Source organism: Notolabrus celidotus, chromosome 22 (assembly GCF_009762535.1).
Source record: "Notolabrus celidotus isolate fNotCel1 chromosome 22, fNotCel1.pri, whole genome shotgun sequence".
NCBI lineage: Eukaryota > Metazoa > Chordata > Actinopteri > Labriformes > Labridae > Notolabrus > Notolabrus celidotus.
The window spans coordinates 21,563,780-21,585,258 of NC_048293.1; the positions used below are offsets into that span (position 1 = coordinate 21,563,780).

At 41.7% G+C, this 21,479-nt stretch overlaps 1 protein-coding gene across 1 annotated transcript; it reads left to right on the forward strand.

Moving 5' to 3' along the window:
- The first annotated feature begins 475 nt into the window (after positions 1–475).
- kcnk5a (potassium channel, subfamily K, member 5a) lies at positions 476–16,567 on the forward strand. The gene is made up of 5 exons (XM_034674831.1): positions 476–1,005; positions 12,395–12,506; positions 13,194–13,360; positions 13,455–13,623; positions 13,767–16,567. The coding sequence occupies exons 1-5, from the start codon at positions 820–822 to the stop codon at positions 14,720–14,722; spliced, it is 1,590 nt and encodes a 529-aa protein (XP_034530722.1). The 5' UTR covers positions 476–819; the 3' UTR covers positions 14,723–16,567.
- The last annotated feature ends 4,912 nt before the right edge of the window (positions 16,568–21,479 follow it).

Below are 21,479 nucleotides of genomic sequence, written 5' to 3' on the forward strand. Positions count from 1 at the left end.
ATGGACTTGTTTGCTATTGAAGGTCATAAAGAGGCATCAGTATCATTTTCAATCTGTTTCTCAGCCAGTTCAAAACTCCTCACAGGGCCTTTAACTACACTGTTTTTAACCTTGTTTTTACGTTTGCTTGTTTCAGTGACATGGATCACTTTGAGATTTGTTTCTGGGTGTAAAGTGTGTAAAAAATACCATTTATTATTATTATCACCAACTTATTTTGACAGTGTAATCAGTGTAATCGAGGGTGTTCCTGAAAGTATAAAAAAGGTGAAAAAAAAGTCCAACACTTTGTGAATAAATTAGTGAGGGGGGAGGTTTGTAAGAAAGTAGTTGAAGTAGTTTGCTGCGTAAAGTTTGGTGTTGACCTGCAGTGAGTGTGTCTGCACACCTGTAGTCCAACAAGTATAGAACAAACAGACGCGCAGAGGCTCTGACCCCCTCCCTGCGTTGATTTCGGGGCGGATCTTCTTCACTCCTCTCTCTCAGTTCACTCCTCTCTCAGTTCACTACTTTCACCAGGCAGCACTACTTATCCGGCTGCGCACGTGGAAAGACTATAACTGTTGCAGCTGCCGATCCAAGCGCGCGCTCCGCTCCTTAATGAGAACTTTACCCACTTGTGTCGGGATCCCAATGCTGTCTGCAGGTTTCACTTCTTTTTCCAGAGTCCCCGCGCGGAAGAAGGAACACTTTGTAGACCTGAATCCTCACAGAGAATGACTCCCGCATAACTTCGGGTATTGTTGTTATCTACCCCCCTCCTTCCTGTCTCGTTTTCCCCTGTCCCGCGCTCTCCAGGTTAAGTCACTGCACATAAGTATGGTAGATAAAGGCCCCTTGTTGACCTCTGCCATTATTTTTTACCTGTCCATTGGGGCAGCTATTTTTCAAGTCCTGGAGGAGCCCAATTGGAAGCGTGCTGCCAAGGACTACACTGCAGAGAAGGAAAAAATACTTAAGGACTATCCCTGTCTGACGAAAGATGATTTGGACAGAATATTAGAGGTATGACTCGTTTTCAAACTCAACATCTCTCCTCCTTGATCCTTCTCTGAACTTCTGCAAACTTCTCTGAGTGCACATGAAGATGCTTCCAAGTGATTCAGCCTTAAAGTATTGTAGCCTGCTGCTGCTGCTGCACTCCTCTCACTTATTTGTCAGAGGTTGTGACACATGGTGGCTTAATGAGCCTCAGCTGGTTTGGAAACTTTCACCCCAACACTAACAGAATCTCTGTGGAATGAGAGCTGGCCATCCATGGCTCATGTGGTGCAAGGGGTTCCCAAACTTTTCAGCCCACGACCCCCAAAATATATGTGCCAGAGACTCTCAACCCCCACTGTCCCTCAAAGTGATTTAATGTGGCTTCATTTAGATGGTCTGCAGAAAATGAGCCTACCTATATGAGCATGTGTCTGTGTTTCCTGTCTTACTGATGCTTTTGATAATCAACTGTTCACTAAACCTAAACTTAGGAGTCATCTGGCAACAAAGAAAGGCAGAAAACTCATTACATTTCATATTTTCAAGGTTTTATTTCAAGTTAAGCATATATTTTTGTGGATATTTTTCACTTTAATGGGTAAAATGTACTATTTTATGGATATCTTTTAAAATAAAACATTCTGGAAGACATCTCACAACCCCCAATTTGTGTCTCGCGATCCCCCAGGGGGTCCTGACCCACACTTTGGGAACCCCTGCTCTAGTGGGTCAACACACCCACATTTAGGCTTTCCGCCTGAAGGCTCAAACTTTAAAATATCAGAACAGCAACCTGTCAAACAGGCACTTATCTTTATATCCCCTGAAATGTTAGAAATTCCTTTCAAAGGCGTGCAGATATGATCTGGTATTATCTTTGGTGAGGTCATTCCCACCATGCATAATGATAATTATTTTATGAGCCTTTACTGTCAATTTCATATCATAGCAGTGGCAGACAGTCTGTCTGGTTTTATCATTATGATACTGGGTGTAGGAGGCCAATCTGCAACCTCAGCCCTTAACAGCTGCAGAACATGGTGTTCCATTGACTATTTCGTGTGCCCAAAAATTCCTTTGCCAGTAGTAAAGCTGGTGCTATTGACCCGTAGCTTCACCAGCAGCCATGAATGATCACTTAGTAGGTCAACACTTGTGTGATTTCACAGGTGTTTGCCTCATGAGAAGCTGTTTGTTCACGGCCCTGAAATGTGAAGGCTCTCTGACCTTGATTCCTTACATTTGTTTGAGATGTTTGAGCGTGACAAGACGGTTTGTATCTTAATGTCTCAGGGGCAAAGAAGACTTGTCAGAAATCTGCACTGATAACCTCAAAATGCTCTTTTTCCATCAAGAAATGGACATTTTTGCCTTCGCACTTTCAAATATGAGCAGAAACATGTCCCAACCTGTCTCCCCTTTTTTGGGCCCACATCAGTATTAGGGAGATTTATTATCCCCCTGACCCCCCCTTTGGTTTCCTTCTGCTTTTTGTGTTTGGGGGACTGAAAGGGATATGCCCCAGAACCTCCCCCCATTCATGGCATCTCAGTAACGGTCAAATCCCTGCTGTGGCCTATTTTCCATCAGGAGGTTTTGAGGAATATTGTTGTTGAGAGATTTTGGAACTTTCCCTTTTTGCAGCTGCGGTGAAGTGTTGATTTCTAGTTGAACTCTTGAGTTGAATCCACTGGACTGAAACTGAAACATTTCCTGTCCCTGTGTGTGCTCTCTGAAGGACAAAGACTAATGCCACACATGGACTCTCAAGGCACTTTGGAAAGATAATTTAGAATCACATGTTTAACCCTTTCTCTGGTTGTAATGTGAGTGTTGCTTTTTTTTTGAAGAAAGTAAAGTTTATTTCTCAGATTTAATCAAAGAGGAAAGAATCTTTGCAGTTATTTGTCTCTGTTGTGTTTTCCCCGACACCTGCTACAAAGACTTCTGCGTCACAGACTGAATAAACCGAACATTGCCTTCAACAACTTAATTTGAACGGAGCAGATTTCTATTAAGTTTCCAATGTGGAAACTTTCCTCAGCTTGTTAAGAGTTAAAATATAAAGGCAGGCTCTCTTGTAAAAGTTAGTGCTCCCTGTTTTATTAACAAGAAGTTTACTATTAACTATAGGGGCCTTGAAGTGGTCACAGTTTACAGATTGGATTTTATGGTCCATCAACGCCGGGCTCTTGAGGTGCTCTTATAAACACTCCACGAGGAGAGGCGGCTGCGTGCACATAATTTCTGCTGCAAATTAGAACGCCACACTCATGAAGTGTGAGCAATCTGTCTCATGCTGCAGCGATGACAATGATGAAAAGAAGAGTGCATGCTAATGTTTGCAGCATAGCACATTCTCTGAAGAGAGCTATTTTCTGCAAACAATGAGTTCTGTTTTCAAGAGTGGGAGGTAACATTTGCACAAACTGCCAAGTCCTTTAAAATCACCTGTTTTGTTCTATATTTCTGACAAAATGAAGACCATAAAACTTAAAATGTACACGTTTAGAGTAAAATAATGCATGCAAAATTGTAACTATTCTTTCAAAGATGGACTATTGTTTCTGTTAAATCTGAGTTTTTTTCAATTCCAGTATTTTTGAACTCGACCTCTTTTTCTTTAACCCAGTTGTCAGAGCAAAATGATGACATAGCATGTCTCTGCAAGCTGCAGAATTGTGCAATATATTCACATCTGAGGCATTATATCTACATTTTTGTGCATATATTGTAGATGTGGCTCTTTGTGGTGGAAAATAATGCACGTTTAAGACTCAAATCACAGTTTATGCTTAAGGAAATAGGACAAATTGAATACCTTACAATGCATGAAGTATTTTGAGCATGGTTTATAATAACATACATTTCTATTCTGAGTCTACACTGTCGAATAGGCTGGCTGATTGTACATCCTTGTAGCGGTCCGTCTCTGATCTGTCACGGCACCGGATCTGATAGGTTTCTATTCTAGTCAATGTGTTAACTTCCACTGGATCCGCTCTGTTGCGTTCCAGCTGCGTCTCTGATCCGGCCCTCGGGATCAGATACACAAGACTTCTACATTTGCCGGATGCCGGAGCAAGACGCATCAATCTCAACAGAGCAGATAGAGTGGGACAGGAAGTCAGGCACCAAAACAAAATGAAAACATAATTTTCAGAATTAAACACTGTGTTATCACCAGATCGTATTTCACTTAACTATGACAACAAACCGTCATGATGAGCGGAGCCAGGCCTGGACTCAACAGGTCAGAGGTTTTCAGAGGACCAGAAAGACAACATGGATGAGGAGGAGGAGGAGGAGAATCCTTGATTCAGTGATTATTAAGCTCTTTTTGTCATTAAAACTGAATCATACAATACAGAGAGGATCAAAGCAAGATCATTTTTCAACCAGAGCTGTTAAGTTTGCTTTTTAGAGGAGACCTTTCCTTTGCAGAACACAGGAGCTGCTGGATTGTGTTGTTTTGTTTTTGGAGAGAGTCAGTTTCAAGCTTACTTTAAACCTCCAGAGTCAAACTATCGTGCATAATAATTAATGAACTGATCAAAGCAGCAGTAAAGCAACAACTCCAATCTGATAAGTGAGATTATTGTTGAGTTAAAGCAGCTTGTTTTTCTGGAAAGAGAAACACAACCTTGCACCAGTTACCGTTTCATGGAAATGAGTAATCAAAGATCAACATGATTCATTTCCCCATATCTTCATATCTTTGCAGCCTGTAATGCATCAAAGTGTACTTTAATGCCAAAACTTAAAATCAAGTTGGATTGGTTCTGTGTGGTAGGAAAACATTCAAATGAAAAGTGAAAGTACATCACTCATGTGCCGTGGTATACAAATACGTTTGGGAGTCAGGAGTCACCTGTGATCAGAATTAGAGTCTTAAAACGCCCCCATCCTCAATCCAACTGGGACTTGAACTTGCCGCCTCTTAACGGCAGTAGAGCATTGGGTTATTTGATTTCTCTCTCTGCCTGATACTCCTGCTACACATGACTTCTACATCACGTTTGTGGTCAAGAAGACATTTACAAACACTGCTCAAAAGACCGCTGTCACATGCATGAAGTGAAACATGGCCTCAGGTTAGAATAAAAAAGCCCGGCTGAATGAAGCGGCACTCTGTTTTCAGGAATAGCTAACTGCGTCATGTGCCCTGGGTTCCGTCTGGGGGACGCTGACTCCAAGCAGACATGACTTCGCCAGTGTTAACAAAAGGAAGACTAAAGCCATGGGAGGCAGTGATTTAGTTTGATGTCAATTGATTAGCAAAGTCTAATTTAATATACTGACCCAGATGACTCTCTCCCACAACCAATCTGCTCTGTTTGAAGCTTAATCTGGTTTAACCACAATGCAAACCAAGCGTCAGTTAACAGTCACACATGTAACTGTGATACTTTCAAACCAGTGTGACTTTAACCTACAAAGCTTTCTGTGATTGCTCCTGCAGATTGCTTCAACAAGCAGCAGTGTAACAAGCTGTAATGGTTTTAACTCCATCCTCTAAAAGTGCATGATTCTGCAAATCACAGTCAGAATCTGCATTCTTTTTTAAAAGCGCTTTGCATATGCACGCTATTCAACTCCTGTAACGTCTCTCCTTTAGTGCAAATGGTGGGACTTCCACAGAACTTCCACCAGATCCATGTCCGGTCCGTCCCGGATCCGCTGCGGTCCAGCTCGGTGCTCTCTCTCATCATGACAGTTTGTTGTTGTAGTTAAGTGAAAGACAATCTGGTGATAACACAGAGTGTTTTATTCTGAAAATTAACAGGATATTTTCATTTTGTTTTGATGCCTGACTTCCTGTCTCACTCCATCTGCTCTGTGCCAAATTTATGTGTCGTGATCCGGCATCCTGCAAAAAAAAGAAGTCTTGCATATCTGATCTGTTCCGTTCTGACCTGCCGGATCAGAGACGCAGCAGATCCAGTGGGTGTTAACAGATTAACTAGAATGGAAACCAATCACATCTGGGGCCGTGACAGATCGGAGACGGACCGGACATGGATCTGGTGGCATTTGGCTGTGAGTTGTTCCATCACTGTGCCGTCATCTGAAGCGTTACAGAGACGAGAGAGGATCACATAGGAAGCAGGTTGTTGTGTGAGTGTGTGCATGTCCAAGTGAGTACAAATGCAAAATCACACCAATGTTGCAGCAGGATTATTATAAATGGTGGAGCTTTGTTACAGCAATGTCACCACACCAGACTCTTCAAATGAGGCAGTCACAGGAGTTGTTAGTTATGTTAGTTAATTTGGTCCTTGAGGGACTTCTCTGACTCAAAAAGATCAACACGGCTGTTTCGCAACACTCTATGACAAAAATCCCCCGTTCAAAGGCAGCAGCAGCAGCAGAGAAGTCATCCCTGCATCCTATGTGGTAGAGTTACTGTAACCGGGGTTTGGTGGGTGTGATGAGAGTGATTCAAGAGGCTGTTTTTACTTTCATAAAAACACTTTATTCAAAAACAGAAAGGTCGGGCTGCAGTCTGTCGTGCAGCTGCCATGTAAATCAATCTACCGGAGCAATGAAGAACTTTTTCCTTGTATTAGTCATCAGAACTCAGAGTAAATAAGTCCCAGAGTGACAAGAAATCCTTTAAATGTTTAACAACTGCACAAAGAAACGTGGTGTTAATGAACTCAGGCTTTTTATCTCATGCTGTATCAAGGATCTAATTGAAAGCAGCCACTCACAAATCTGTAAATGAAGTAATATACTCTGCGTGACAGATGTAAGACGTTCGAATCCTCTCATTGTCTGGGAATTTAACAGCTTGCTACTTTTTTTTATGTCTGGACCAGAGTCTGTGAAGAGTTATAAGTTGTCTGCATCTTATTTTTCTTATTATCCTTAAACATGAGTTGGAAATTTCCTCCCACCTTGTCGTGGATCTTTAGTGAACATGTGGAAATTTCCTCATTGTTTTTCAGCCATGCGTCTACCTGTCCATATCAGAAATCTTTACTCAGTGACATGACGGAGCGTGAGTGACTTCAAGCGTCTGTAAGTCAATCAATCCTGCCCACAGGCAGCTGTTGCCTTGTTGTGCTCACATGCTGGAAGTGGAAAAATACCTACAAACTGGACCAGTGTGCTAGACCACCAGCTGGACTGATAACAGTTGGAGTTTGTCATCGTGGTTGCTGCTGTTCTTTGGTTATCAGCGTGTGGCGGGGGCAGATTGCTGTGTCTGCAGATCAGAGACGGTTTCACTTCTACAAAAGTTCAGGAATCATTTACTTTGGAACTTTTAGCCTGGACTTGACTTGATGCATTTCATAATAACTTTATGCAATCCTTTTTTTTTTTATATAAATGTCTGACTTTTATTGGCTCAACAACTCTGTCGTCTTTTCAGTGAGCATATCTAAAAATACGTTTACTCAATGTGTGAATGATTTACAGAAAATATAACGACCCAAATTAAAATCTGCAAAGGTCACCTCAGATCTCACAGAAGTCTTGTTGTGTTTCTGCAACTAGCAGCTGACTGCATACACGTGTTTCTGAAAGTATGGGTAGGATGTTTCCTCGTGGTTGCACTAACCTGATACTCTGTTTTTGCTGTTTTTGGCAGCTTTTGTGACACACTTTTTTTTGTCTTTGTATTGTTATTGGATTCACAAGGGAGAACGGAGAGTGAACAGCTCACTAACTCTGACTCAAACTGTTTAATCATCAGGACTAATAAATATCATAACCATTAAATTAAACATTTAGTGTGTAAAATGTCAAATAACTGTTAAACTGTAAGATAAACTCTCAAACTCCAGAGAAACATACTCTAGTGTCGTACTTTTCTGAGATCAGGAGTAAAAGATATACAGCGGCACTGAACTGGGATTTCTGGGATGAAGACTTCATTTCCCATGAGCACCGTCACCCACTGTGGTGAAGATGTGCCTCATTTGTTGTTGAAGCAAATTCATCTTATGACTTCTACTTTTCTTGTTCATACACTTTTATTAGGATGCAGAGTGTTTGTAGCTACGTCAAATTACAAACGTTGTAAACTCTGATTTATCACCATGGCTTACAGAAGGTGAACAGACGTACCAGTTTACGTTACCCGTCAAAGCCCTGGTGTCATGATGTGAGCTCCAGTGTCCCAATAAATGACTGAATAACGTAAATATGCACATGATTTAACTCCTTAGTCTGAAAGTGTGCATGAATCCTGCTCCAGTATAGACGTTTTGTCCTCATGCTCGATACTGGAGCAGGATTTGCGTTAGTTTTCCAACTGAAGAGTGTCAAAAGACAATGTCTAAAGAAGCAAAACTCCTCCTGGTTGATAACATACTTCTCTCTGACACATTTTACCAGCAGAGTTCAGTATAAAGAAATAACCCATCATGTCTCTGATTATCCCATTTTAATCTCAAGGTCATGACGAGGTGTTGGAATAAGAGTGAGGCTCTTTCAACATCAGTGAAAGCTCCTCACAGTGCCTTTTAAGAAAGCTTCCATCCTTTTAATCAACTTGGTCAATCATCTCAGTCACTTCAGGAAATGTTGCTCAACATGTGGCTGACATTTCCACTGAAGTCTATCGTGTAATATCTCCAGTCATGTAAACATAATGACTGAAATGATTAACTTCTGTAAAAAAGTTACAGATCTCTCGCTGCAGTTTCTTCAGTCCAGAAGTGTACGTGACAAAAATCATGAGTCAGTATCAAGTTCATCGATAGGCTGACTTTTGATGTCTTTGAAACACTTCTTACTAAACTGACCTGCATGCTGGATTATTTTCTGCTTTCCATGATTTATTTTTTAACATTTTCCAGATCTAACTTTGATATCTACAGAAGTCTAAGAAGCAGCATTTTCCCTCTTAACATTTTATTAATTCAGTGTCCTTTTTTTTACACATTTTCCTCGTTGGTGGGCTCGGTCTTCCGTCCAGTTGTCCAGCAGTTGGACTTTAGGGAATCCAGTCTAACAACTTCTTCCTGAGCCGGTTTGGGCACAAAGCGTCTTTTATCTCTCTCCTCCGGTGCTCGTGTTTTTCTGCCTCGTTCTCGGGGTCATTAGTGACCTGAAGTGACCGTGAGTTGACCAGTGGCTGGCCCCGTGACCTTTTAAGGACCCTGTGAACTACAAAAGCTGTTCGGTCCCATAATGAGGGTCTTTTCACTGGTTGAGTTAAAGTCCTCCCTCACGTGTGAAAAAGAGGTTTAAAGATTTGTATAAACAGTTTGAGTTGGCTTTAAATGATATATGTCTTGTCCTCTGTTTTAGTGACATACCACAAGGGCATGGCGCTAACTCCCATGATGCGTCTTGCACTCTGCCCTCATTGTATTCCGGTGAATCAGCGTTTTGCATGTCTCAAACTTCAGCACTTTTTATCTGGCAGTCAGACCCAACATGTGCAAATCACCCTCATCAGGTGCAGAGCGGAGACCACAGACGACACGCACAAACATAACATTTCCCTTTTTTCCACTCAGGAAAAAAAAAACCTCAACCAACCCCAAAGCTGTTACAGCACCGTGTAGTGAGATGAAGTCTCATATGTGCCAAGTAGACCAATGACCAAAGTAAAGCAGCCTGTGGTTTTACATTAAAATCCACCTCTGTTGTATGGAAGTGGTGCAGCTGTGTGTCTGTAAACAGCTTATCACTTTCCATTAGTGGGAGCCACCATGCTGGAGCCTTTACTGTACATGTGACGCCCTTTACCCCCTTTAACTGTGGGAAGGTTTGATGAGTGAACACACTTTTCACACGTGTTCCTTATCAAACTACCAAAGTAACCTGCTTTCAGTTGGATACAATGCGGTCTCATAGTATCCCTCCGGATTTCACAGGAACGCTTTGCTGTTCAAAAACACGACGGCTTCCTCTCAGATCTCGAGATCCCACAAGTAGTTATTGATTCATGGAGTTAGTTAACTTGTCACCTTTATGTTATGAGTTTTATTTTGAAACAGGGCTGAGAGTTGTTTTTTAACGCTGTTCTCGATTAAAGAACTACAAATCTGTAATAATGTCCTGTAATCTAGATGCTGGTTTGGATGCTGACTATCCTTCAAGCTTAGTAACAAAGATTCCTGATAGTACTTGATGGTGGAGTTGCATATGTTAAGCATTTATCTATTAAGTGGACTTCAGAAGCGACTAAATGATCAGGTAGTCTGAATTTAAATGTCTTAGTAGTTGAAACAGAAATTTAAATTCCAACTAGCTAACTTCCCTTAAAGGTAAAACAACTTTATCTCCATTATCTGGATGTAAAAACTGCCAAACTGTGCAGCGCTACGAGGTGCCATCCGTCATCTGTGCATGTTTACATCCAGACTGTAGCTCATTGTAGATTGCATTGTGACAGTTTGAAGTCTTTTGTTACCTTTTAAACTCCAATCTTCTGTGATTTAGATGCTTGTTTTAATTCCAACTGTCCTACAAGCTTAGTAGTGAAGATTCCTGATAGTACTTGATGCTGGAGTTGCATATGGCAAGCGCTTTATGCATTAAGTGGCGCACATAGAGACGTTCCAAAGTGACTAAATTGCCAGCTAGTCGAAATTTAAATGTCTTAGTAGTTGAAACAGAAATTTCAATTCTTACTAGACTTCCCTTAAAAGTAGGACAACTTTATCTCCATTATCTGGATGAACAAACAGCCAAACTGTGCCATCTGTCATCTGTGCTTGTTTACATCCAGGTCGTAGCACACTGCAGCATTTTGACGGTAGCGTTTAACCAGCGCTACAGCCCTGGCGAGTAAAAGGTGGTCGCACTACAGCTTGGACACAACATAAGAGCAGCATTTAAGGCCTTTTGGGATAAAATATTAACAGTTTGTTTACTGGTTAATAATTTTGGTGCTGGCTAGAAGTGAACATGATGTTCGGTTGTGTAGTCGTCCCTAGTTGCAGCCACAGTTGAACCTTGAACTCTTTTTGCTGACTACTGTAACTTGTCGCCTCTTGGGAAGCCTGACCTTCTCTCTTTCTGCGTTACATCCTCATACTTGTATTTACTGACACAGAGGAGTCTCACTTCCCGTAACAATCCCTGTCACGTGTTCCTGATAAAAACACCTTCCTCCAGGGGAAAGACTTGGGTCAGTAACAGTAAAGGTTAAGTCCAACAGATGCAGCAGACTTCAAGGTGACGCTTCAAACTGAAGTCGGAGGGGGTTTATTTTTCTGCAGCTGACAATGAATGAAAACTCGGTCATCAAAGAGTCTCTTTATCCATCAATGGTTTGGTTGTTTGGGGCTTTCAGAGGCAGCAGTAATAGATGAATTGGATAAATTACCATTGCGATTGACATGCTTTTCTTTTGTATATCACATGTGGCTGATTCCTCATAGTTTGAGGGGAAATAAAGCCCAACGTTTTCTTTCTTTTCAGCAGAAATCTGTAATCTTAACTCGTCTATTAGGTCAACAAGGAAACTCAGTAGCGTGGTATCAAAGGTTCCTGCAATCAGCTGTAATCTCTGTAAGATTTTAGCCTGAACACAGCCAGGAACAAGGTTAGCCCACACATGTAAATATAACCAATAATTACACAAACTGTTGACTGTCAAATATGAAAGTGCGTAAGCAGGACAGTGAGGTTTTTCTTCTTTAATTTCTAGTCATGGTGCCAACACAAACTTGGTCATCAGGGCTGTCATCCCAAAACCCAAAAGAGGAGCTGTGTTGTTTCAGCACACAAAAGAATGCCCCCCCTTGTGCTGGTAATTACAGTGCACAACTGTCACAGACCTGCTATTATTAAAGAACCGTGCTTCTTCCAGTACTTTAGGGCTTATGTGAATTTTGCCAACCCCTGCACATTTCCCCTTTTTAGGCAGCTTCGGAGATGGACGGGTGTTTTTGAAAACCCAACAGTGGCAACCCGGTTTCTGTTGCGGCTGCTTGAGCACACATACGGTTGACAATGATTGATTAAGCTTTTTGTTTCTTTGTTGGATGTCAACTCTTAAACTTCCTCACATGAATGGATGTTTCCATTGCTCTGGATGTTTAGACGCAGATACATTTAGAGAGAAGCTGAAGACCCACATGGAGCTTCTTAATCCTTATGTAATCACGGGGATTATGAAATAGATGTTTAGGGATGCAGCGCTTGCTTTCCTGTTTCCCTACCAGAATAAGCACTGGTTGGAACTATAGAGCCCTCAGGTTAGAAGTGAGTCTCAAGGGTGCCTGAGCGCCGTTTCAGCTCATCAGTACCCCTGGAGATAGCATCAACATATCGCAGGAAGGATGTGGTGGAAGAAATGGAGTTTGCACATGACACACTTCCTGTCTTCCGTTGGCTTAGCCAGATTAGACTCTTTGATAATGGGCATACATTCTCTCACTGTTCATGGATGTGTCTTTAAGTTACATTATTCTAAGTCTTGATTCCTCTTTGTCCTCAGGTTGTGTCTAAGGCTGCAGGCCAAGGGGTCACAATAACTGGCAGCAAGACCTTCAACAACTGGAACTGGCCGAATGCTGTTATCTTCGCTGCCACTGTTATCACTACGATCGGTGAGTGCTTTGGATGTTCACCATGATAGATCTGATGGGAAACAAGACATTCTCCTGCTGTTCCTTCACCTTTACTCAACATGTTTGGAGAAATGTGCACTAAAGACTTTGTGACAAACAAACTTTGAGCAGTGCAGATATAATCTAAATGATTGTGACATATTTTTTTACTTCCTCTGCCTCTTCTAAAGCCTTCCAAAAAGAGAGCAGGGAGGCAACAGCTTCAGAGTGCTCATTTTATTTTAATTTTTTAAGATAACACTGTTGCCCATTAAGAAACTTGCAGGAGGCACGTACAAAATGTTCAGCACATTTCTTTTTAGTGCAGTGGTCAAATCCTGGTAAATTGAGGATAGACTTTCTCAGTGTTGGTTGGCCTGCAGCGGGTTGCCGTGATTCACACGCTCCAAGAAACTGCTCTTCTGGCTTTTGCCTGATGATTAGCTGCATCTGTATGCTTAGCTCGTAGGTGGTAGCTCAAACTCAGTGGTGTCATTTATTTCTTACTTCCAGCTGCAGCAGGAAGTAAGATGGTGTGCTGAAATGGACGAAATAGCACATGATTAAAAAGATAATGCATTCATTTCTGACACCAACTGCATCACAATTAATACATTAACTCTGACAGCCTTTAAAGGATGATTGCATTTTTGAAACAATGCTTATCATTTCATTTCATTTCTATAGGATATGGAAACATTGCACCAAAAACATCAGCAGGACGAGTATTCTGCATCTTCTACGGACTCTTTGGCGTGCCGCTGTGTCTCACGTGGATCAGCGAGCTGGGAAAGTTCTTTGGTGGCCGAGCCAAGCATCTGGGCCAATTTCTAACCAAGAAAGGATTCTCACTGGTAAGTTAACACCAGCTCATCTCCTCCTCCTGGGAAGGTACCTCCATAGTTCTGTGATTTCTCACCTGAAGTTGTTTTTTCTCCTCTTTTTCAGAGAAAGGCTCAGTTTACCTGCACGGCCATCTTTCTGCTCTGGGGTGTGCTGGTCCATTTAGTGCTTCCACCTTTAGTTTTTATGTCCCAGGAGGGTTGGACGTATGTCGAAGGCTTGTACTTCTCATTCGTCACCTTGACCACCATTGGATTTGGGGACTTAGTTGCAGGTAAGATTTGCTTTAACCACTTCATCTGCACTCACAATCAATCACATCCAAGCTGAACATATCTAAGACTTCTCTTTTGATTTAACTGCAAAAAAACACAGAACATTGTCTCCAATGACCTCTGATTGTGTTTGTCCTCACAGGTGTGGATCCAAACAAAGTATACCCAACTTTGTACCGTTATTTTGTGGAAGTCTGGATCTACCTGGGCTTGGCCTGGCTGTCATTGTTCTTCAACTGGAAAGTGCGAATGGTGATCGAGGCCCACAAGGCGCTAAAGAAACGTCGGAAGCTCCGCAAGCTATCTCTGGAGGAGCTCCGGCACTACAAAGAGTCTCACAAAGCTTCCCTCCGTTTGCCGCCCACGCCCAACGACGTCAACATCTTCAGCTTTCTGTCCAAGAAGCAGGAGGGCTACAACGACTTGATCAAACAGATCGGCACAAAAGGAGACAGCAGAAGTAACAACAGCAGCTCAATCACCCTCAACAAATCCAAGGACATCAATCGATCCAAGAGTTGCAACGATGCTCCCATGTTCAACGGTCACACCATCCTCAGCCTGGATCGTTCTCCACGCCAAAAGAGGCGCTACAGTTTCAGCGACCGTGTCACTGTGGCTTTTTCAAAGTCCAAGAACTACCTCTTGGGCTCGGACAATGGTTTGCTGCTAACAGAGGACCAAGTAGAGGGCGACCTAGAACTGGACCAGGACCAAATGTTCGAGAACCAGCTTGACAAGGACGTGGACCTGGAGAACGAAGGTGTGGGGGATTGTGGAGCAGGTGGTCGAAGGACATGGGACTCAAAAGACTACCATGCTCTAACAATCCAAAACGCAAACATTACTTTTATAGACGAGGAGAACTTCCTCAGTAATAACTTGCAGGAAGTCGGGGAGGACGATGACGATTATGACGACGATTCCAAAGCGAAGATATCCGTCACAACATGTGATGAAAACATTGAAACGAACTCAAAGGAAGAGGCGGGTTCTGAATCTGAAGAGTCTGTGTTCACGAGCGACGGCTCGGAGCACAGCCACTCCTACGAGAAACTTGTGGAGGAGTACGCAAAGGAAGAAAACACAGACTCCTGATCCTTCCCGTCGAATGGATTTGATTTGAAGTATTTTAATGTGAATCATTTGAAATGTATCAGCAGTCCCATTGCACTTCTGGGAGTCTGATAACAAAAACTGCGAAGCCTTGATCAAACTTTGAATGAATGTCCTTTTCTTAGCCGAGAATGAAAATCCACACTTTCATATTTTAAAGTTTTCTATCACTTCTTGAACAAAATCGTGATGTGCTAATGAATACGGATTAATGAGCATGATACCTAACCCAATGAGTATTGTACATCTGCTCTATTTATGTCTTTTATACCGTTTTGTGCCACACATTATTTCCAAACCAATTACTATTTTCAATGAGTACTTGTTATGTCGGCCAACAAGAAATTACGAGTGAAAGGTGTTTGATTTCTTGATGCATATTCACCATATTGGTGTTTTTATAGTATTTATTAAAATGAAGGACACAGTAGCCTTTTTATTCACTGGCTATGCAGGTTTGCATGCCTCCATTGCACAATTCAACCAGATGTGGACGGTTAGAAGTCCGATTTCAGTTCAGTGTCTTTCAAACCTGAGCCATTTGTCCTTAAAGAAACCGAAGCAGGGTTAAGAGCCAGTCGTCTCTTTTCATTTCATTTGTTTCTTTTGTGAAGTCCTTGACAACTTGTGTTTCAGATTGCTGTTTATTTTGGCTGCGAGCGATATAATTATGACTGCACTGAAGGGTCACAAGTGATGCAACAACAACCAAGAGTCGAGAGCCAAACGAGAGTCAGCGTACAACATCATTAGGAGCATTTCTGTCCAACAGAAATACTGAGACAATACTTGTGTGCCTTCTTTTAACTTCTTCCAAGATTTCCTCCCTTTTGTCCCAAAGAATCATCCCGTTGTGAGTGTAGATGCTTCTCAGAATACAAACGAGTTTCATGGACACATACTTCACTGTCATGTTTTCTTCTGGCAGCATTTAAAGTGTCCGTCTGTGGCTCCTCCACCATGGCAGCGCATAATGAGAGCGCCGACTTTCACAGCCTCAATATCCGCTCATTTTCTCTCCGTTTCACCCCTTCACTTCATTGTGTTTGCCATGTAAATATTGGCCCAAAGCCCATCAGTAGCCACAAACAAGGCTCTTGCTCAGGACATGGCCTGACCGCTCATGTTTGCCTTTGAGCGCTCGCACTTGCACGAATGACTGAAGTACCGCTTGTGACAGGCAGCAGAGGTTAACTCGTAACGGATCAATACTCTCTTGACGTAGGCTTAAGTAATTGGAAGTGACGTCATCAGTCATCAGTATTGGTCCCATTTACTGTACAGTATTTCCTCCTTCTTTGCATGTAAAACTAGAGGGACCAAAACGATTTCCACAGTTTGAAGAGATCCTGCTCACTCACTGTCTTTTGCACGCTTTAACTTGCACACAAAAGCTCACAACAGTGTTACGTTTGCAGTATCACTGAAGCCTTCTGTGAATATAAACCACGTCTCTCCATTAAAGCCACTTGGATGAAATAATGGTGCAATATTTGCGCCTTACATGTGACTTCAATCCACTGCAAAACCGAGGATAACAGATAACTGATATCTTTGACCCAGAGTGCTTTTAATCTCCTCTTTCTCGTCTTGTATTTCATCACCCTCGACTGCAGTGAACATTTCCTTCTTTCTCTTTGTTATTCTTCCTTGATGCTTACGTGCAACATTGTTAGACAGCCATGGTACTCGTCTGGACTGAATTCAAGCATCTTTCAAGATAATTATGAAACAACAGGTTAGGCTGGTTCCACCCTTTGTCCCAAGTTTTTCTGAAATGTCGCTCCATTGTGTAAAAAAACTCCAGTAAAGTTGTTTGTGAATGTCTTTTTTTATGATTAAATTATTCCTGTTTGTAAAAGTTTGTATATGAACTCCAAACAAAACTGTATATTTCATGTAAATAAACATTTAGTAAAAACTGGAGCATTTCTGTCGTTCTTATATCACCTGAGTTTTATTAATGCCTGGATCATACCGGTGCTGACAGCTGCAGATAAAGACAGGTTCTCTATGTACTATAACCATGGATGTGCATGCACAGACAAGAAAACCTGATAGTGACTTCTAGACAGAAGAGGAAGAGTTTCATTTTGAGGACACACAAAACGAAGGATGGGGAAAACATTCTTTGAATACCTGAATGATGTCCCATTAAGGATCCCATCCCTGCAGTCCTACCCATAGTGTTGAAGGCCCCGCACAGGACATATTCATCATATTTTTAAAGCTATTCATTCAATGATGAAATGGTTATACAGGCTTACACTCAAATAGTTAAAGTTTTAATGATGCAGTGAACAACGTTTCTTCACAAGAGCTACTTCTGAGGATCCTGTTCAGTCTGCATCAGTAAAGTAAATTTAGACGTGCATTTATTTACCAAATCATTTGATTTTATTTCTTTCTTTTATTTCCATTGTTATTCCATTCCTCCTACGTTCCTCCAAGTTGCATCAACATGCTCTGCAGATTCAGCCTACACTATTGTGTGTGTGTTAGAATATTCTAGAAGTCGTGCAAAACAAACATGGCAGAGCCTGAGGGAGTTTTTCTTTCAAGCTGATTGTTTTTGGGACACGACAGATTTTAAAAGACGGATGGGCAACTTGACATGTCACATGCAATTGTTTGCAAAAAAAAGTGTGCCGAGCTGCTCTTAAGTACACAGACAGTGAGACAAATCTTTTAACACAACTGAAGCGGTGACATGTTGTGACCAAGGAAGCGTCAGCCAGTGCACCAGTGTCCCTCACCTCAGGCAGGTTGTTTCCATGTCCTGCTGTCTAACAGCTTCTCTTGTTCAAAGACAGTAAGCAACACTATAAGTGTCTTAAAAAAAGACCTCTATGTGAAAGGCTGATTTATGTTTTAACATACATAATAAGGAAATTGCTCTCTGGTGCTCACGTGCAGCTGAAAGTGTGTTAAGCACATAGTTTTCCCCACTGTACTTAAGTTGTTTTTGTTTGTCCTCAGCATCCTTTATTCTCCTTAAGCCGGATGTCTTAAAAGTGAACTGTGCTGTTAACTTAACCCAGAGGAGACTCAAACAGGACTTGTGAATGAAGGCCAGTTTGTGAAAAGTCTGAATTTTATTGCATCCAACCAAACTGTGTTGAATCAGTCACCCTGCATCGTGGTTGCTGCACGTGTATCCTCAATATATCAGATGTGTGACCATGTATCAAGATGCCTCGCAGCAGAGATGCCAAACACCAGCCGGTACGCTCTGGTATGCAGTGCCACCACTTCTATATTTAACCTCTTGGCTTAACAGGACTTCTTACCAGCTGCCAGTTCCCTTGCCTGTCATCTCCATATCCCAGTTTCTCTTACCGATTCATAATATCTCCTTAAATAAGTTATCCATGGTGCATTATGCGACCGCTGTGACCTTTCCTGAGTGCTCACTTAACAGAAACTCTCAAATCTCTACGTGCTGGATAAAAGAGGGAAGGCCTGGTGACTCCTCTGCAGCACACACAGGAGCTTCTGTGTATATATTTTTTTTATACTTAATGGAAAATTTGATAGGAGCATGGTGATACAGAGTCACAGAGGATCTTTGTTTGAGTTACGCACTGAAGTAGCTTTTCAATAAATGCATGTCGTGAAAGTCAGCATTATCTTCTGGTATCTTTAAGTGAAGAAATTCAGATCGTAACATCCATGATTTACTGATGATGGCCACACGATACAACGAGTGAATGAGAGGAGGAGGAGGAGCAGTGCTTGTTTTTTTCCACTTAAAGCACTCATCCTCTTAGATGCTCCAACACATTTACACCTTTGAGCTGAGGAGCTGTTGCTGAGGTGTTGTTGGAGAATGTGAAGGAGGAGGGTAGCGAGGACAAAACTGAAAGAACAACTGAAAGCAGAACAGATTGAAACTTTTGGCAGCAGCAGGATGATTGGTTGATAGATGTTGAGGCTGAATCTGGTTGGTTTAGTACTTGAACTGAGAATGAATCTTCCTGCTTGAACTTAAAGATGCGTCAGCCCCTGCTGCGTAGGTGCGACGTAGAAGTATATATCAGCCTTTAGTTGTCTGCAATTCTCACAGCTCACATGTTGACCCTTCAAGGCCTTAGACTGCTGGTGAATTTAAAGGGATAGTTTGTTGAAAATGATGATGATGGTCCTCTCAGCCTCAAACAGAGAAGTTAACGCACTCTTGGGATTCATATGAGCTTCAGTTGCACTCTGCATCCAGTGCTCTAAGCACGCTAACAAACATAACAAACTCTGGCTTTTCAAAGTAATGAGCATCAAGAAGACGTAAAGGAAAAACTGAAAGATGCCTTTGTTATGTGTCATGGAAAATACAATACTGGATCAAGTTGGTTAAGCTCTGACTCATACTCAGGGACTAAAGGTCTTGATTAAAAACTAATGTGAGTCCACAAATTTCATGGTAGTGAAAGAGAAGCATTTTAAAAAGCTGGAGATTTATGAAAACTGTATGAAGTGGGGGCGCCGGTTTGGCCCAGTGGTTAAAGCATGTGCGAAATATATACAGAGGCTATAGTCCGCTCTGCAGTGGTTGCTGGCATGCTGCATGGTGCATGTCATCCCCACTCACATTTCCTGTCCCTCGTCAGCTGTCCGGTCCAATAAAGAGGTCCAAAAAATGCCACAAAAATAACTTCGAGAAGGCTGCGTGATACTGAATGGATAATGGGACGGATCGGGCTTTATTGCATGTCCTTGATTTACCCAGATCCATGTATGAATCAAACAAACAATGCATGACAGAGTTGGCTATAATTAAGTGTGTTTTGTCCATATACACTGGTGAAAAGTTTTAAATTTTATTAGTTGAACCTTCTAAATTCATCCTTAAATTGAGAATGAAACATCACTGTAACAAAACTCTCGTGTTTTCCTGTAGATATTTTGGGTAACTGCTGCCCTAGTTTACTGTAAACAAGTTAGAATTTGCTCATTGCAAGCATTTTATCATGCTGACACCTGGCTCTGCTCATTATGCGAACAAACCTCAAGGTCACTCTATCAGACGAGTGAACCACCTTGCAGAAAGAGCACAAGTCCTCTATATCAAACTGGCCATAATAACAACACTAAAATATGACTGATGTGAAATATTCTGCACAGTCAGGGTCAATCTCTGCTCATAATCTCTCCTTGTTTAATGATTAACCCAACACTTTATGTTAGATTATCACTTCATAACTGGAATGTAGGTGAATTTTAATGTCAGCGCAGATGGAACCAGGCTGTTGACGTATCCTTATCTGCCAGAGAGACACGAGATCGCTTGTGCAGAACACTAAGTTGTTTTTCGAGGCAACTTCCTGAATAGATTTCGCAGAATAACCCCCTTGTTACCAATAAACTTTATATGCACATAAAAATATAAAACAGGACAGCAGCACTGATGGGTTTTATTCCTCTGGAATGTCTTGACTCGTGCTCAGGTGGTATGTGATCACCCATTAAAACTCTGAAATGTAAACACGCTGCATCTCCGTTCCATCAAAGTTTGGATGTTTTAAACGTAGACTCAGCTGATGACGGTCGCTGAACCAAAGTGAAGAGGACATCTGACTGTGAAAATGTGCTGAGCCGGGTGGAAAGCAGAATGTCTCCTGTTACTGCGGGATTCCAGTCAAATCATAAATCAGACCTCTTTATTGTTTTCACATTCCTCGCTCTGAAGTGTGAAGCATATGTGTAACAGATAAATGACTGATGCTGTAAGGCATTGTTGTTGAATGACCCCAATATTCCCACAGTTCTTTATACTGCATGTATAATTTTGGGACTTTTTTGTGCCTTTGGAAGGACAGCAGATCAGAAAAAGTGACTCATAGAGAAAAACAGACGCAACAAAGATCCTCAAATAAAGCTTAAAGCTACATTTCTGTTCTTGTTGCCTAACTTTTTTAACTAAAACTCAAATATGTATTCATTTATGGGTGCTGGTGGCCTCGCGGTCTAAGTGCCCCACATACAGAGGCTACAGCCCTCCTTGCAGAGGTTGTCGGTTCGATTCCCTGCCACAACCATGTACTATATGTCTTCCCCCACTCTCCACTCTCCACGTTTCCTGTCTCTCTTCAGCTGTCCTGTCATAAAGGCAAAAATGCCCCAAAAAACATAACTTCAAAATATTTATTCATTTATGTGATTAAGGAAACACAAGTGAGAGTAAATTACCCAAATATCTTAAATAAGTCACTACTGAGACCCCAGAAAATCTCGTACCACATCTTATGTTAGAGTAGATAACATCAAGGGCCTGTGTCCACTAACAGTGTTTTTTGATTGGCAGCATTTCTGTACAGCTCAGCGTTTTATGCACTCATTCACTGGCTAGGACCACACCATCAACAGGATGTAATTTGACATTGATTTATTGATTTGATTGGAATAGTGATTCTGAATTTGGGTGAGGAATTGGAGAACAAATGGGTAGGTAGAAGTTATAAGAGAGCCGTAAGAGGCGTGGTTGAGGTGAGGTCCTGCTCCTGAGACTTTGCTATATAGCATCACTAGTTGTTGCTTCTCCATCACTAACCAATCAAAATCAAGAGGGGGCGGGAGAGACTTCCTGGTTTAGACCTTCTGATGATTATGCAACAGGATGTTATCGTCCCTTTATATGTTTTTATGTGGTTGTTTGCTTGTGTTGTTTTTTAAAATTGCCTTCAATAAAAGATAATTTGACACACACAGAGCATTTCAATACAGATTAAGGGGAGTGGAAGTGCTG